General features: G+C 62.8%; 1 protein-coding gene across 1 annotated transcript; it reads left to right on the top strand.

Moving 5' to 3' along the window:
* Nucleotides 1-2453: 2453 nt before the first annotated feature.
* MNX1 (motor neuron and pancreas homeobox 1) lies at nt 2454-7181 on the top strand (the record flags this gene model as incomplete). Its single annotated transcript, XM_080819120.1, has 3 exons — nt 2454-3159; nt 6058-6218; nt 6819-7181. The coding sequence occupies 3 exons, from the start codon at nt 2454-2456 to the stop codon at nt 7179-7181; spliced, it is 1230 nt and encodes a 409-aa protein (XP_080675246.1).
* Between the last annotated feature and the right edge of the window lie 9189 nt (nt 7182-16370).

The raw sequence follows: 16370 nt of genomic DNA, 5'->3' as shown, positions 1-16370 counted from the left end.
CTGCTCTCTATCCCAGGAGTCCCAGCCTGCAGATGGAGGAGGAGGTAGAGGAAGGCAGTCAGCCTTAGAGCGAGCCCCTACCAGAGGTGGGGGCCAAGACTCTCCTGGGGAGGCAGAATGACAGCCCACACGTCTTTACTGGCCTCGCAGGGCGAAGGGCTTCCTGCCCAGAACAAGTGGCCAAGAATCTCAGGTCTCCTTCATAAACCCTCCTTCCCTAGGGCGAATGGGTGGCATAAAGAAACAGCGTCAGGGACCCCCGAGCACCGAGGGCAACAGGTGACAGCTGTGTGGCCTCAGCATCAGACTTGGTCCCACTCTTCCAACTACGAGGCTTAACGGTTTGCTGGGGACAAGAGTCTCAACCTCTTGGCACCTCTACTCTCTGAAATGGAGAGGATAAAATCCTTCTCCTAGTGTCACACTGAAGATTAAAGAAGAGAATTCTAGAAAGCGCATGGCGTGGGGCTGTGTTCAGGAAAGGTAAGGGCTCTCCCCTCTGCTTAAAGGCTGGACTTCATTTTCACTGCCCCAGAGGCAGCGTCTAAAGACCAGATACCATGTAAGTGCTGTAATTTCTATTTTACAAATTACGACTGGTTTTTGCAAAGCCATAGGATATTTATTCCCATCGCTGTCCCTTACCCATGGCTGTCCTCCTACTTCCAGCTAGCATTGTGTGTCTCCAAACTACCCTGTTTTAATGAAGAAAAAAAAAAATCTCGGCTCTTGCCAATACAATCACTGCAGTCAACTCTTGCCAAGGCAAAAAGCCTTTTGAAGGGAAACTAAATGATCCCTACACTTACCTTCCAAAAAAAAAAAAAAAATCCCTCTTGTAGCAACCTGATCTGTTAATTTTAAAGTTTACCTGCCCTGATTTTTCCTCCCTCGTCTGCCCCTCCCACAGCCCCCACCCTGTCCTTTACTCACCTCTCACCTCCTCCGGAAGCTTCAAGGACCCGCACCCCCTCCTGCATTCTTTCCCCTGCGGGGGCCAGAGAGCTATTCTAGCCGAGCTATGGACAAAGCCTGATGCTGGGGGCTGCGTGACTCCCCGACCTGCGTGTTGATTCTTTCGGCTTCAGAAAAGCCCTTGGAAGTGCTTTTACTGTAAATATTTGAAGTGTGTGTATGGGGGACGGAAGGGGTGGGTGTGAAGTCTGGATTCTCACTCCACGACCTTGCTCGGCCAGGGGAAGCCCTTTCCCCCGAGTCCCCAAGCTGCAAGTAGGGAGAGGAGAGAGGCAGCTTTTTCCTGCCTGGCGACTAACCAGGGTCAGGATGACCGGCCTGGGGAGGACTCCCGGCTCCCGCAGGCTGTCCAGAACCGAGGTGGGTGCTGTCTCTTGCGTGCCCATGGGCGTCCTTCCGCAGAGAAGAAGCGCTCTGTCACCAAGGATCCTGTCACTGGCAGACGGGCGACGTCTCCAAGTCGACCAGGGTCCTGCAGGCCGCGGGGCTCCAGACACTGCCCTCTCTGCCTGGACCGGGCAGGGGCTCAAGGCAAGGACTAGTGGAAGGCAAACGCGCTCACACACATACACACGACACCTGAAACGCACGGGACTTCCCAGAGATGAGAAGGTTCGACCTGCAGAGGGTTGACGACAGGGACACAATCTGCTCCCGGGCACCCTGGAGACCCAGGAGCAGGGCCTGGCGACCCGTGTGGTCTTCGTGGTACTGCCGTCACGGAGCCACGCAGCTGGGTCTGCAAGCGACGCGGGATCCCCGGCGCAGAAGCGCAGGAACTCAGGCGCCGGCGAAGGGGCCGCGGAGGCCAGAGCCGGGCCGCGTGGCTCCGCCGCTGGGCTCAGACGGCGGGGCCCACACGGGCACGCGGAGGTGCCAGCGCCCGCAGTCCCGCTCGGCACTTGCAGGAGGGCGAGCAGGGTCCCTAGGCTGAGCCTCCGAGTGTGGCAAGGGCGGTCTCCGCCCCGCCATCGCGGCGCAGCACCCCGGTTGTTTAGGACCCCGCGGCGCAGGGGCGGGGCGGCGGGCGGCCGGGACGGTGACAGGTGCGCCCCTCGGCCAATGGCCGGGCCGGCGCCCCTCCCCGAGCCCCCGCCGAGCGCGCCAATCGGCGGCCGCGCTGCGCTTCAAGTGCGCGGAGGGGCGCGGGTCCCCACTACGGCGCCAGCGGCCTCGGCGCGGTCGCCCGAGGGTCCAGCGCACAGAGCCGGGCTCCCCGGCCCGGCGCGTCCAGGCACTCGCGTGCGAGTTTGTGCGAGCGCGTGCGAGCGCGGCCCGGGGCGGGGCCCGCCCGGAGGAGGCGCCCGGACCATGGTCACCCTCGGCTGAGTTTCCGGCGGCGACTTTGATTATTGGCAAATAATCACCATAACAATACCGAGCCCCGGGGCTTGCCGCCGCCGCGCGAGGACTCCGCGAGCCCGCACCCGCCCGCGCCACCCGCCGCCCGGCCTCGCTCGCCCGCCCCAGACGAGCCGATGGAAAAATCCAAAAATTTCCGCATCGATGCGCTGCTGGCCGTGGACCCCCCGCGAGCGCCCTCAGCGCAGACCGCGCCGCTGGCCCTGGTCACGTCGCTCGCGGCCGCCGCGTCCGGCCCAGGAGGCGGCGGCGGCGGCGGGGCGAGCGGCGGGGCGAGCGGCGGGGCGAGCGGCGGCTGCAGCCCCGCGTCCTCGGAGCCGCCCGCGGCGCCCGCAGACCGGCTGCACGCCGAGAGCCCCTCGCCGCCGCGCCTGCTGGCCGCGCACTGCGCGCTGCTGCCCAAGCCCGGCTTCCTGGGCGCGGGCGGAGGCGCGGGCGGAGGCGCGGGCGGCGCGGGCGGCGGGCCCCACCACCACGCGCACCCTGGCGCCGCCGCCGCCGCCGCCGCCGCCGCCGCTGCCGCCGCCGCCGCGGGGGGCCTGGCGCTGGGGCTGCACCCCGGGGGCGCGCAGGGCGGCGCGGGGCTCCCCGCGCAGGCGGCGCTCTACGGCCACCCGGTCTACGGCTACTCGGCGGCGGCGGCGGCGGCCGCGCTGGCCGGCCAGCACCCGGCGCTCTCCTACTCCTACCCGCAGGTGCAGGGCGCGCACGCTGCGCACCCCGCCGACCCCATCAAGCTGGGCGCCGGCACCTTCCAGCTGGACCAGTGGCTGCGTGCGTCCACCGCGGGCATGATCCTGCCCAAGATGCCCGACTTTAACTGTGAGTGCCGCGCGGGCCCCCGCGCCCGCGGAGGAAAGGAGGGAGAAATGGGGGAGGGGAGTCCTGGCACGTGGCTTTCCCGCGCGTCCTCCTCCACCCGGCGCCTCCTTCTCCTCGCTCTCGGCCCTGAGGACGCGGTGGAGGCGCCGCGAAGCCGCCTGGGCTCCGCCCGGGGCCCGCGGAGACCTCTATGGACGGCACGCGGTGGGACTGGCAGCGAAAGGATTAAAATGGCCACGCGCGGGCCCTGCTCTCTCTTCCTCTCCTAACGGGAAGGGGCAGCTGGAGGTGTGAGACTAAAATCTAATGATTAACCGGCGGGCTGGAGGAGAAGGAAGTGGGGGAAGGCGAGTCAAAGAGCGCCCAAGTTAGGCCGGCCTGGGGATGGAGGCCGAGGCCGCCTAAACCAGGGGCTTATCTCCAGGGAAACGAACTTGAATTAGGTACCGCATTGTGGGTTCTGGAGAGACCCCCCACCCCCACCCCAGCCCCTCTCAGGAGGAGAGATTCAGGAGCAGAGAACCAGAAATGGGCTTCAAGAGGCCAGGGCCGCAAGGCCAGGTCCCTGGCTCTGCTCTGGCCCTTTGCGGAGGTGCCGGCCGCCTCGGTAAGGCTGCTTGGGCCACGGTGTGATGCTCAGCAGGCAGATGGCCGGACTTGAACAGAGCCGTGGTGGGCTCCCTCGGAAGAGGAGATGTGCCTCTTTCAGGAACCCCACTGTAGGGATTGGCAGGTGCCCGCCCAGAATTGGAGGCTCCCATTAGAGTGAACCCCTCCCCAAGACAGGAGCGAGGGACGGCTGGCCGGCCCCAGCCTGGGAGCTGCTGGGTTGTGGGCAGCATGCTTGCCGGGCAGGTGGTACGCCTCCGGGAGGCCTGAGCCCACCCGACTTTTTGGACGGGCACAAGGGGTTGGCATTCTGGGGAGTCTCAATCTCCACTCTGCTCGCCCCACCCGGGCTCCACGGAGAGGCTGATGCGTGAGACTTCATGCTTTCTGCCGCAGAACGCCCAAACAAAGAGGCCCCATTGTTTCCTTCTGAGTGGCTGTGCTTAGACTGGGGAGATGCAGGCATGGGAGAGGGAAAAGCAAAAAAGAAAACAAAAATAAACACTTGGCTGAATTCAGATTCCTCTGCTAGAAGCCACGGTTGTGACTAAACAGAGAAAAGCTAGGGGCCTGAGAGCTGGAGAAGTCACAGGCGGGTGAGAAAATCCCAGACTGCGGACTGTTTGCCCCTAACCACCACAGGCTTTCTCCTGCTCAGCTCCCAGGAGACCCTAATGGCCACGCAGCCCATCCAGGTGGAAGTCAGCCCCTTCGGATCTGCAGCAGGGAAAGCCGGGACTCACCTCTCAGCTCGGGGCAAACACATCTGAACTTGCAGATCCCGGCTCAGCCAAACCCCGGCACTCTCCCTGGGCTTGGCTGTGAGCAGAGCCTACCCACCCCTTCTGATGGAAGGGCCGTGGATATTCCCTTATGACCTGCATGTCCCAGAGCCCGGGAAGCTTAGTGTCCCACTGAGGGGGTTCGTGGTCTCCACACGCGCTTCTTCTGGGCGCTGGGTTCCCTGCCGCCCACGCCCCCACCCACCGTGCTTTCCTCGGCCCGCGTGAAGCTCAAGGTCGCTCAGAAAATTGGCGAAAGTCACATTCCTTCCGCCCATCCCTGTTTCCTAATCTTGACCTAGAGGTAGCAGAATTAGAAAAGGAATCTAAATATCAAATCTTAAAAGGCGATAATAAACAGGCCAGGGTGCCGGAATGTGTTCTGAGAGTCCCTTCCTCTGGTCGCAGGAAAACCTGTTTGGTTTCCTTTAATTGGTTGTCTCTTCTGTTGGGTGGCATTTCCCAAACGGTCCCTTTGGAGCCAGCGTTTTAATTAAAGTTCTAATGTATTGTCAAGTTGGGAATTGGGGCCTCATTTAACTAAAGCTGGGGGTGTGGGCCTTCCCGTAAAGCAAATTGCCCCCCCCCCGGGGCCTGAGCCCAGCCTACCGGCTGTCCTCTTTTCTTCCCTTTCGTTTATTGTCTAACACTCGTCAGGCTCCTGGGAAATCAGGGGAAGTCTCGTTTTGAGGTCATAAAATTCTCTGTGATGTAACCGTGTGAGATTATGTAAATTCAGCCAAGGGACCTCCTTGCACGTTCAGAAAGCTGGACGCCCGCTCCGCCTCGGCCTTCAGTTTGTGAAGGGAGAACTGTTCTGGAAAGGCTTCCCGGGGCTTTGCTCCTCCGCACCCTGGAGGCGGGGCTGTCAGGAAGAATTTTCAGTGGGGAGTGAGGATGGATTCGCATTTGGGCCCAAGATGTGGTCCTTCTCCTTCCCTCCTTCCTCCTCTCTCGGCCTTTGCCCTGGCCTTTGCCCTACTTCTTCCGTAGCTGAGGAGGAGGTGGTGGTGGGAACCCTGCACCAGTTCCTTGCTGGTCGGGAGGAAATGGGGCTGGCAATTCCCAGACCTGTTTGTATTTGTGGCTGAGCTGGGGGAGGCTGGGCGAGCAGTGGAGAGGAGCTGTACCTGTACCTCTCCGGCCTCACTGTCTTGCCTGTCAACTTCTGCACCGCCCCCCCGCCCGCCCCCCCCCAGGTGAAGAGGACTGCCCTGGGTGATAGGCTCTCTTTAATCAGAACACCCAGACCCTGAGTTTAAAAAAAAAGTCCCATTAAACCCCAACCCGTCTGTCTGTCCCTGGTGTCCAGGTCCTGGGCTCCAGGGCCTCGTCCGGTCATCGGGTCCCTTGGGGAGAGGGCGTTGACACTGAAGAAAGAGCAGCGACTCAGCAGGGTCAGGGAGGCCAGGTGGCAGACGTGGGTGGTGGCTCTGGGGCGCTGGGGGCCCACGGGAGGTCGGAGGACAGCGTCAGGCTGTGGGCCTCACGCCCGTCTCTGTCCCAGCTCAGGCACAGTCCAGCCTGCTGGGGAAGTGCCGCAGGCCGCGCACGGCCTTCACCAGCCAGCAGCTGCTCGAGCTGGAGCACCAGTTCAAGCTCAACAAGTACCTGTCGCGGCCCAAGCGCTTCGAGGTGGCCACGTCGCTGATGCTCACGGAGACCCAGGTACGCAGCCCACCCCCACCGCAACACCAGCCGGCCTCCTAGGGGACACTCTTCCTGGCACCTGGAGCAGAGCCTCCTGACTTTAGGGGGACAACTGACGTCTGGGGGGAGAGTTCCTATTGGCCTCCTTGGGGTTCATGCACCAAGCCCAGAGGTCTGATCCAGTAGGCTGAGGTCAGACCCCGAACTCTGCGCTTGAAGGACCCTCCACGCACCCCCCCACTCTGAAGCCATGGTCCCAGGCCACGTTCGAGAAATTTTATTCCAGAAAGAGAGGGAACATCTTGAGATTTACAGGTATGGATGCTGGCTGCTCCGGCCCTTCCTGGGCAGTGGGAGAACACCCCTAGAAAAGGACAGGAGCACAGCAGTGGAGTCTGGGCTTCCCTGGAAACCCCCAGCCCCACTCCTGGGTTTGCTGATGCCCAGGTGGTGGGACGCTGCTTCCCCTGGAGCGTCCCCTACTCTGAAGCCCACTCCTGGGCCACTCCTCCCCCCCCCCCCCCCCAGCGCGAGGTGCAGGTGCGCCGTTGGGGGCCTCAGGGACACAAACGGTGGGGATGGAGGTGGCTGCTTCCTCACAGCCTCTCGTGCTCTTAGGTGAAGATCTGGTTCCAGAACAGGCGGATGAAGTGGAAACGCAGCAAAAAGGCCAAGGAGCAGGCGGCGCAGGAGGCTGAGAAACAGAAGGGGGGCGGGGGCGCCAGCAAAGGTGGCGGCGCAGAGGACAAGGGAGAGGAGGAGCTGCTGGGGCCGCCGGCGGTGGGGGACAAAGGCAGCGCACGCCGCCTGCGGGACTTGAGGGACAGTGACCCCGAGGACGATGAGGACGACGACGACGAGGACCACTTCCCCTACAGCAACGGCGCCAGCACGCACGCCGTCTCCTCCGACTGCTCCTCCGAGGCCGACTCGCCGCCTCCACGGCCCGGGGGCCCCGGGCACCAGCCCCTGCCCCAGTAGGGGCCTCGCGCCCCAGGCAGCCAGCAGCCGGACCGGCCTGTCCAGGCCCAGCCCCGCAGGCCTGTGAGCCAGGCCGCCGTCCGTCCCTCCCGCTGGGGCTGCCCGTTTGGGCTGCTCTTCAAGGGGCAGAGAGAGCGAGGCCCAGCGGGTTCAAGCTTGAACTCCTGCTCTTTTTAATTTCATTTTGGTTAATGTTGGGGGCAGTGTTTGTGAGAAGAGCTGACCACTACCAGAGGGAGCCTCCCACCCGCTCTTCCCGAATGGAGAAGGCGCGACCCTACAGTGTTGGACGACCTGGAAGACTTGAAACCTCCAGAATCTCCATTCTGCTGAGTATGGAAGCCGGGAGGCTGTTTTGTGCTTACCTATCTTAGGGGGAACTTTGTCATGAGCATTCAAACTGCTGGAAATCTCAAAACTGTACTGTCTTTATTTTTGTATATTGTATTTATATATATATATAAAGAAGCGTCTAATTATGCATGCTAAATTATTATTTAGCTTCTCCCATCGCCCACGATGGAATGTAAAATAAATTGGTTTTTTACTGGACGCGAGTGCAGATCTTTGGGGAATGAGTTGGGAAACCCGCTGTCCTGTTTTCTTGTTGAAATGATGGGGTGTGGCGAATTCCACGATTGACAGCAAAAGGTGCAAATCAGAAGGACAAACAGGCGTCGGGAACACCCCACTCCCCGGCTGTGTGGCAGGCGGGGCACCGGGTCCCCGCCGCCGGGGAGTCCTAGCTGCCAGATGTTGGTAAAAATACCTGAGACCAGGGTCAGCGCGCGCCCCAGTGCGTGAATCTCAGGAGAGCAACTTCGGACCCCGAGTATTTGGTTTTTCATTTCCTTGAGGCTCTTGCTTCGCCGGCGAGGAAACGCGCAATCGAATGTTTCAGCAAACAAGCTTGAAAACGACGAGATGATTTTCCGGCGTCTGGGGGTCCGAGGGCCTCGAGTCACCCGGGCTCCTCCCCGGCGGCCTCTCCGGCAGGGCCTTTCCGGCTCCGCCCAGGAGCCGCGTTCCCGGGGTCTGTGCACGTGTCCGCAAGGGCAGGGCGGGCGACCGGATCGCCCCTCGCGGGGGCTGCGGCGGCTCTGGGCTGATCCAGCCCGCGGCGGGCGCCCTCCGCCACCCGCCGCGCCCGCCGCCACCCGCCGCGCCCGCCGCACGGTTTCCCCCACGCCAGGCCGCGGCCGCTCGTGGGCCGAGAGCAGAGAGGCGGCCGGGGCGGCCGGGGCGGCCGGGGCAGGCGGCTTCTCTCTCCCTCCCTCGTGCCCTCCTCCGTCCTTCTGTCTCTCCCTCTTCCTCCCCGGCCCCGGGCGCCCGGCGAGCGCCCCCCGCCACCCCCGCGCGCCCCCTCCCCGCCCCCCTCCCCGCTGATGAATGAGTTCACGGGGGCCAGGCGTTTCATTTGGGTGATTACCGCGGGCCGGCGGGGCCACCCCTCTACCTCGGGGCCGGGGCGAGATTAATATCCTCTCTGGCAGCTCATTATCACCCCGGCGCGTTCCATAAAGCGCAACGTCAGCCGAGGCAGGCCGGGCGCGGCCGGAGCTGGGGCAGCAGCTGCGGGCAGGGCTCGGGCCGCGGCCGGGCGGGTCCAAAGGTGCTCGGGGGGCCGGGGACTGGCTGTGCGACTGGTGGGGAGCCCGAGGGCCCCGAGAAGGCGGGTGGCGACAGGAGAGGGCGGCTGGGGAGGGCGAGAAGAGAAACACAGATGCCTTTGCGGGATCAAAACCAAACCAAACCTTGGCCATCTGCGTCGACGGCGCTTTAATTGCCAACACATTGGAGCAGCTCAGCCCGAAGCAATCTCTTCCCCGGCTGCCTTCAGTCCGGGGCCGCCCCCGGCTCGGCGCTGGCAGCGGGGCCTGCGGGTTCCCCCCCGACCCCCCCACCCCCCCGCCCCCCCCCCGCCCCAGGGACAGAACCGCCTGCAGGTCGGGAGGGCCGGCTCGCCCCGCGCGCGGGGAAGCCGAGCCCTGAAGGCCGCCGAGCGTCCTGACCCCTCCGCGGCCCGCAGAGCGCGCGCGCCTCTGGCGCGGGGACTTGGCGGCGGGGAGGCCCGGCCCGCGGCCCCAGCGCCTGCAGCCAGCTGCCTAATCGTGGCGGAATTTATCTCGCTAATAAATTTAATGATCAATTCGTTCTTGTCACAGTAGCTCTTCCCCAAATCAATTATAGCAAATTTAAATATAATCACTGGCTCATCCTCACCCACTCCGGGCACGGCGAACAATTCATTCCGCCTAATGAACGGCCGCCAGGCCCTGCTCCGCCCGCCTCGCGGGGCGCGCCCCCCACCCCGCTGCCCGCGCCAGGCGGCTGAGAGGTCTACAGCCCCACCCGGGACCCTCTTTCCACGACCTGGAGTCAGGGCCTCGCAGCACGGGTCCAGGGACACAAGCCCATGCTCCACGGGGGCATCGCGGTGGCCTCTCCGATTTCCACCACAGCGAGGGTGCCCGGTGGAGACCCTGCAGCCCCGGGGCCTGGGTCCCAGCGAGGCCCCCACCCAAAGTGGAGCAGGCTCCTCCGGGAACCCCAGCCGGACCGGACCCCTGCCTACCGAGGACCGGAGCCTGAGCGCGCTTCTCTTCACGCTAGCGGCAGGTTCTCCTTCGTTCTCAGAAGAGAGACACTGCTCTGGCGGTGTTCCAGCATGTGCAGAAGGATGTGGACACAGCCCTTCTTGTGACAAGGAAACCAATCTGCACGTATCTTCCAGGCGAGGGCCCACACGTCTGCTGCCCAGTCCTGGCGGGTGGCCCAGGGTCCCAGGCCCCTACAGAAGCTTTAATAGGCAGAGTCTGAGAAGTGCAGAAACGACTAGAACCGAGAGGAAGTGTCCGTTCCTTGTGCGGTCGGCCTCCCGCATCCCAGCCCCCAGGGAAGTCAGCTTGGCAAGATCAGCTGAAAAGACTTCCTGGACACCAAAAGCAAACACAGGCCAAGGGGATCCAACTTGAGAACTTTTTCACAGCAAAGGGAACAGTCAACAGAATGAAAAGGCACCCGGGACTGGGAGAAGATGCTTATGAATCGTATATCTGATACGGGGTTAATATGCCAAAATGTAAGAACGCATACAACTCAACAACAAACACACGAGTCCGGTTTAGAAATAGGCAAAGGGCTTGAATAGAGATTCTTCGGAGGCGGACGTACAGACGGTCCGCAAGCACGGGAAAGACACCGCCGCCGGCCACCGCCGGGGAAAGGCGGGTCAAAACCGCACTGAGGTAGCACCCCTCACCCACACCTCGGCTATGGCAGCAGAGTAACAAGGAGGACATGGAGACGCGGCCTGTGTGCACTGCGGGGAGAGCGCACGGCGGTGCGGCCGCTGCGGAGGACAGGGTGGAGTTTCCTCGGACACACAAGACAAAACCCCAGCAGTCCTGCTTCTGGTTGTACGGGCAGGAGCCCCGGACACGGGATCGGGAAGCGAGGCCGGCCCACGCGTGCTCGCGGCCGCGGCGTTCGCAGGGATCGGGAGGCGGAGGCGCCGCGGAGTGCGCGGGGGAACAGAGCAAGCAGAAGGACGGCACGGGCACAATGGGGTATTATTCGGCCTTTGAGGAGGAAGTCCTGCCGCCTGCCACCGCGCGGACGCACTTTGGGGACCTTGCGCCCGCGAAATAAGCCTCCGTAGGTGTCCTTACACGAGGAACTCTCAGAAAGTAGGAGGGTGGTCGTCAGGGCCTGGGAGGAGCGGGAGGGAGCTCTCCAGTGGGCTCGGACTTTCAGTCTGGGGAGGTGAGACGATCCCAGGGACCTTCTGCCCAAGCCCAGTGAACAGGACCCCCGGACACTGGCTGCTCCGACAGGCCTTCCTCCCTCTCCTTCTCGCCACCCCCTCCCTCTTCCTTCCCAGCCCCCCTTCCGCACGATGGGCCAGACTTGCTGTGGGAAATCCAAAGCACAGACAAGGTCCAGGAGGGGCGGCCCTGGACCAGGAGGGCAGGAGGGCTTCTGGCGATCCGAAGCTGCGCTGTAGAGCGCCCGCCCCGAACTCCAGGCGGGGGCCGTGGAGCGCCTCCGGGGCTTGCGGGGTGACCGGGCCCCGCGGCCTCCCCTGCGCCGCCCCTTCCAGCCCGGGGTCCTGGGGTGGCCAGGCCGGGGCTGCTGGGCTGGGGAGCGGCCCGCGGCGCGGTGGGGGTGGCGCAGGGGGTGCGGCGCGGCGGGGCGGGGCTCGCAGGCGGGGCCGGGGCCGGGTGTGGGCGACGTGGGGGCGTGCTCCCCGCAGACGTGCGCGGCCCCCACCCGGTATCAAAGTCCTGCGGCGCGCTGTGTCTCCCTCGTAAAACTAATCCCTCGGGAGGTGTGACCTGCGGCGCGAACGCTGCGCCGTCCCACACCACAAGGACAAATATGTTTTTCAGATTTGGTTTTTATGGTCGGATTAAAGTTTATTTTCCATAATAGGGCACCTAATAAAACTCATAAAGCCGGGTCGGGCCTCCAGCTGGTGGCCTCGTTTAGCACTTTCACTTCGTAAATCACGCGCCAGGTGTGTCCCCAACTGGACGCCGAGAAACCCCCTCCCCCTCGCCAGGTCCAGCGAGGGGCCGGCCGGGGCGGGTGGGGGCGGTCTTCTCCCCGCTCCGAGGCCTCCCCCGAGGCCCGCGCCCCCAGATGCCCGCCCCCCCCCCCCCGCTCACCCCCGGCCCCACGCCGACCCCGCGCACCTGCCGCCCCCCAGGTGTACACAAGGTTCCGACAATGTGCGGCTCCTCCGGGCCATTGTCCGCCCGCGCTCCGGCAGGACAAAGGGTGCCCCCACCCCGGGCGGCCTCGGCGGTGGGGGGAGCGAGAGGGGGGTGGGCGGGCGCGGTTTACCCAGCTGGGGGGAGGAACAAAGCCCCGCCGCCTTATCTCGGCGGGGCGCGGGGTCAGGCCGGGGGCGCAGGGTGGGGGCGGGAGGGCCAGCGGCAGAGGTGGGGCCGAGGTGGGGTCGCCGAGCCCGGTCCTGCGTGGAGGGGGGAGAGGCGGGGGAGCTGGCTCCTGCCCTGCACCTGACGCGGCGACCCGTCGCCCCTGCTGCTCGGGCTGTCCCGACCTCGCCACCCCGGGGTGGGAAAGGGGCGCCTGAGAGGCTCCCACGAGGTCTGGGGGTGCCGGGCAGAGGCAGTGGGAATCAGGAGCCGGCGCGGCGCCTGCGGTTAGGGTTCCAAGTTCACCCGCTTTCAGCATAATGCCTCCGGTTTTCTGCCGGGGGTTAATACTCCCCTCCCCCTTCCCCGTTAATATCCTTTCTTCCAAGCGTAAAATTTCCCCTTCTGTCGTGAAATAACACCTAGAAAAAGCAGAACCAGGGTCGTCTGGGAGAGGGGTCAGTGCGGAGAGGAGCGCGGCCCGGGCCCCCCGGAGCCGGCCGTGAGCTCCAGGCAGCCGGCGCGGGGAGGCTTAGCTGCCTCCTGCCAACTGCGTCCCAGTCCCGGCCGCCACGCAGAGGCCCAGGCGGGGGGCCGCGGGCCTGTTTTTTATAACAGAGAGGCCAACACCAGGACAGGAAACTTGCAGTTTTTCTAAAATAGATTAATCTGTAAAGCAAATGCAAAAAAAAAAAAATTTTTTTTCTGGGGCTGCAACATGTCCTCAGCACGTCTTACCCCCCTGGTGGGTTTATCCTGGTGATGAAATGTTCTGGTGGGGGGGTCATCAGAGTCCCACATATGCCCTCGGATTGGGGCCTGTGTGACACTGTAGCCCCCACCCCTGAACAGAGAATTAGAGGCAACTCCTGCAGTCGTTAATTCAACCAGAATTTCTGAACACCTGCTAAGTTCCCAGCACTGAGACACCCGTGAACAAAACAGAGGAATCACCGCCCTCCTGAGTTACATTGTAGCAGGAAGAGAAGAGTACCAAATACATAAGCTATACAATGTAAAAGGCCGGTGAAGACATGAGGTTCTGTGCAAGGTAAGGTAAGGCCAAGGCGGGTGGGACCGCAGCTGCCACCTGGAACCTCATCCTGGGCCTGAGATGCGCAGCCTGAACGGCAGGGCTGGACGCCAGCTGTCTCCTTTCAGTGGCTGGGGGGGAAGGGAGGGGGCTGGGGCTTGAGGAATCATGCAGGACACTGATCCAAGGCCCAGACCACCACATGCCCACTTCCTAACCCTTCTGTTGGAGTAAATATTCCAGAACACAGAATAGAGAGGTATGTGGGCAGTGCAAACAGGGATTTTGAGCGAGAAATAGATCACACGTGTGATTTTTTTCTTCTTTTAGTGAGATCCAATTGACATGTAACACTGTTTTAGTTTTAGGTGCATATTTTCTTTTTTTAAGATTTACTTATTTTAGGGAGGGGGAGGGGTGGAAAGAGGGAGAAGGAGGGAATCTCAAGCAGGCACCACACTGAACGCAGAGCCTGATGTGGGGCTCGATCCCACGACCCTGACATCATGACCTGAGCCCAAACCAAGAGTCGGACGCTCAACCTACTGAGCTACCCAGGCACCCCTGGGATCATTGAACCAAGAGAACAACCCCCCTGCCCCACCCCATGTGTACCTCCTCAGCCCAGGCTCTCCAGACCCATGAGGTGCAGAGAGCACACCCTCAAGGCCTCCTGAGGCCGCTGTAGCTCAGCCCAGTCTGGGAGAAGATGTTGTGCAGTAGGGGTAAGGGAGGAGGGGCCGGTGCGGGTGGCAGGGAGGAAGTCATGGCGCACAGAGCCAGGGCGGGGTGGGGGGGAAGAGGGGGCAAACCCAGGGGCAGCACACACCGACTGGGCAGCCTCGGGCAAGGGACTTCACTTCTCTGAGCGGCAAGGTCGTCCTCGACCCAGTGGGGAAGGGCAGCGCCCGCCTCGCCGAGGCTGCGGGGAACGGTAGCGGGGAACGGCAGCTCGGCTGCACAAAGGCAGCTCGGGGCACAGAGGACGTCGGTCACAGCCACTGCCCTCCTGCTGCTTCCCTCGGAGCCTGCGGCCTCTTGCTCGTGGGGTCTCCCTTCTCCATTCGCTGCCCTCCTGGGCTTGCCTGTCGGGGGTCTGGGCTCCGGGGGGCCCACTCCCGCTGCATCTGGGACCCGTCAGCAGAGACCGAGGGAGCGAGGGCGATGCTGTTGGCAGCCGGTGGTTTGGCCCCAGTGCCCTGGCAGGTCCTGTTCCCCCTCACCTCGCGAGGAGACATGACTCCTGGCTGACCCACGCGATATTCGCGAACGTGACGTGGGCAGAGCCCCGACGAATGCGTGCTCGCCAGGGGCGCGTGGACACAGTCCAGCGGGGGCTGCGGAACCCCCTCCCCCCGGACCAGCCAAGCCGCGTTCGCAGTGGCTTGTCCCACAGGAAGCGCTCTTTGATCTGGCGCCTGCCACAGGGCTGGGGACCACGGGTGGCTTCCTGCCTTCTTGATTCAAGGGGTATTTACTGACTGTCGTGTGCCAGGCGCCGGACAGAAGGCCAAAACCATGCCGTGGGCCTTGGGGCTGAGCAGCTGGTCGGGGACAGGAGGGACAGCAGCCCGGACGCGGCTACAAAGCTAGTGCCCTGCTGATGAGCCTGTGGCCTTCGTTGCTCCTGTCGGGTGTGGCATTGTCCACGGGGGCCTGCTAGCGGCATCCGTGCCCGGACAGCGGCCACCAGCCTCCCAGTCCGAACTGGGGGGCTGATGGGACAGGAGAGTCCCAAAAACCAGAGACTCACACAGACAGACGTTTGTTTCTCTCCTACGCACCCAGCCTGTCCAGGGCTGGGCGGGGGGCCCACGAGCACCAGGGCCCCAGGCCCACGATCTCGTGGCTCTTCCTCCACAGTTCGGGATGGCGCTTGGGCCCCGCCGCCCAGGCAACGGGGCAAAGGGCAAAGGGCAAATAAGCGCCTGCACTGGGAGGGGTTCAGAGACGGACACGTTCTCGTCAACTGGCGAGCGCTCTTCACACGGCCCCCGGGAGCCTCGTGGGAGCCGGAACGGGGGTGTTTCCGGTTGGCTGCAGGCCTGGCTCCAGTCAGCGGGACCAAGCCAGTGAGCGGATGTTGGGAAACAACCAACAAACTCTGCCACAGGTGTCTGCTGTGCTCAGACACACGTGACGATGCGTCCCGTTGTAGCCGTCTGCGAGTGTACAGGTCAGGGGCGCCGCACGGACTCACGATGCTGTGTACCTGTCAGCGCCGTCTGCGCCCACCTCTGCATCAGCCCCAACAGAAACTCCGTCCGCATTAAACAAGAACCCCTCCCTCGGCCCCTGGGTACCTCTACTCTGCCACTGAGTCTGTTCTAGGTTTGGGTTCTTTTTAAACTTCCCACAGTTCCCAGTGTCCACAGAGATGAACACATAAAAAGGGCCCGTAAGTAAAGTTGCTTTTCTTCCCCCAGCTCAGCGAAGTTAGCATCAGCCACCGATGTCTGGGCAGCCCTCGGGCCTGGCTTTCCGTCAGCGGCCTGAGGCCGGTGCTGGGCCACCCACCTCCAGGTGACACCGCCCACCCCTCTCTGATACAGGCCTTAGCCTTTCCGAATGACGCTCAAACAAGCCAACCCTGACTAGGACATCCCCAAAGAGCCTGAGGGTTGGGGTGAGAGGAGGAGTCACGGTTCACTGAGTCTGGAGGGACTGAAAATTGTCATCCCTGACCCGACATTTCGCTCTGCAAAATAACGGCTGCGCCTCAGAAAAACAAGTCCTCTACTAAATTTAAAACCAGAAATCTAGGCTGATCTTGTAGCTCTCAGAAATCCTTTCCTTTATTTCGCAGGTAAAGGAAACACCGACATGCCATCCAGTGCACTCTTGGCAGCTTCCACAATGGCTTAAAAAACCCAGTGTTTTCCAAGAAGCCGCCAGGGGAGCTCATGACCTGCCCGAGTCTCTGGCGGCCGCCTGTGAGCTCTTCCCTCTGAAGCTCCTCGTTTGCAGGTGGCCCACGGCGGGGCCCCAACGTCCCCCACACCGTGAGGCTTTGGAGGCCTTCAATCTTCAAAAAACAAAGTAATTCACTTTTAATGACTGCCGGTGTTTTCTTTCCCAGGTCTATTTAAGCAGATAATGGGTCGGAGGCCTTCCCGACAGGGTTCAACCACCGTGACCTTCATAATCAGAGAACAGAAGTAATTCCTGTTTACTCATAAATGTTCCTCGGTCTCCAGTGCCAGCTGCCGCCTAGTCACAGGTCCTGTGCTGCCGTCTGGCTCCTACCAGGCCTCCTGCGCACAGGTGACAGGG

The sequence above is a fragment of the Martes martes genome (genome assembly GCF_963455335.1).
Source record: "Martes martes genome assembly, chromosome: 11".
NCBI classification, from domain to species: domain Eukaryota; kingdom Metazoa; phylum Chordata; class Mammalia; order Carnivora; family Mustelidae; genus Martes; species Martes martes.
This window is presented reverse-complemented; position numbering and strand designations above follow the sequence as displayed.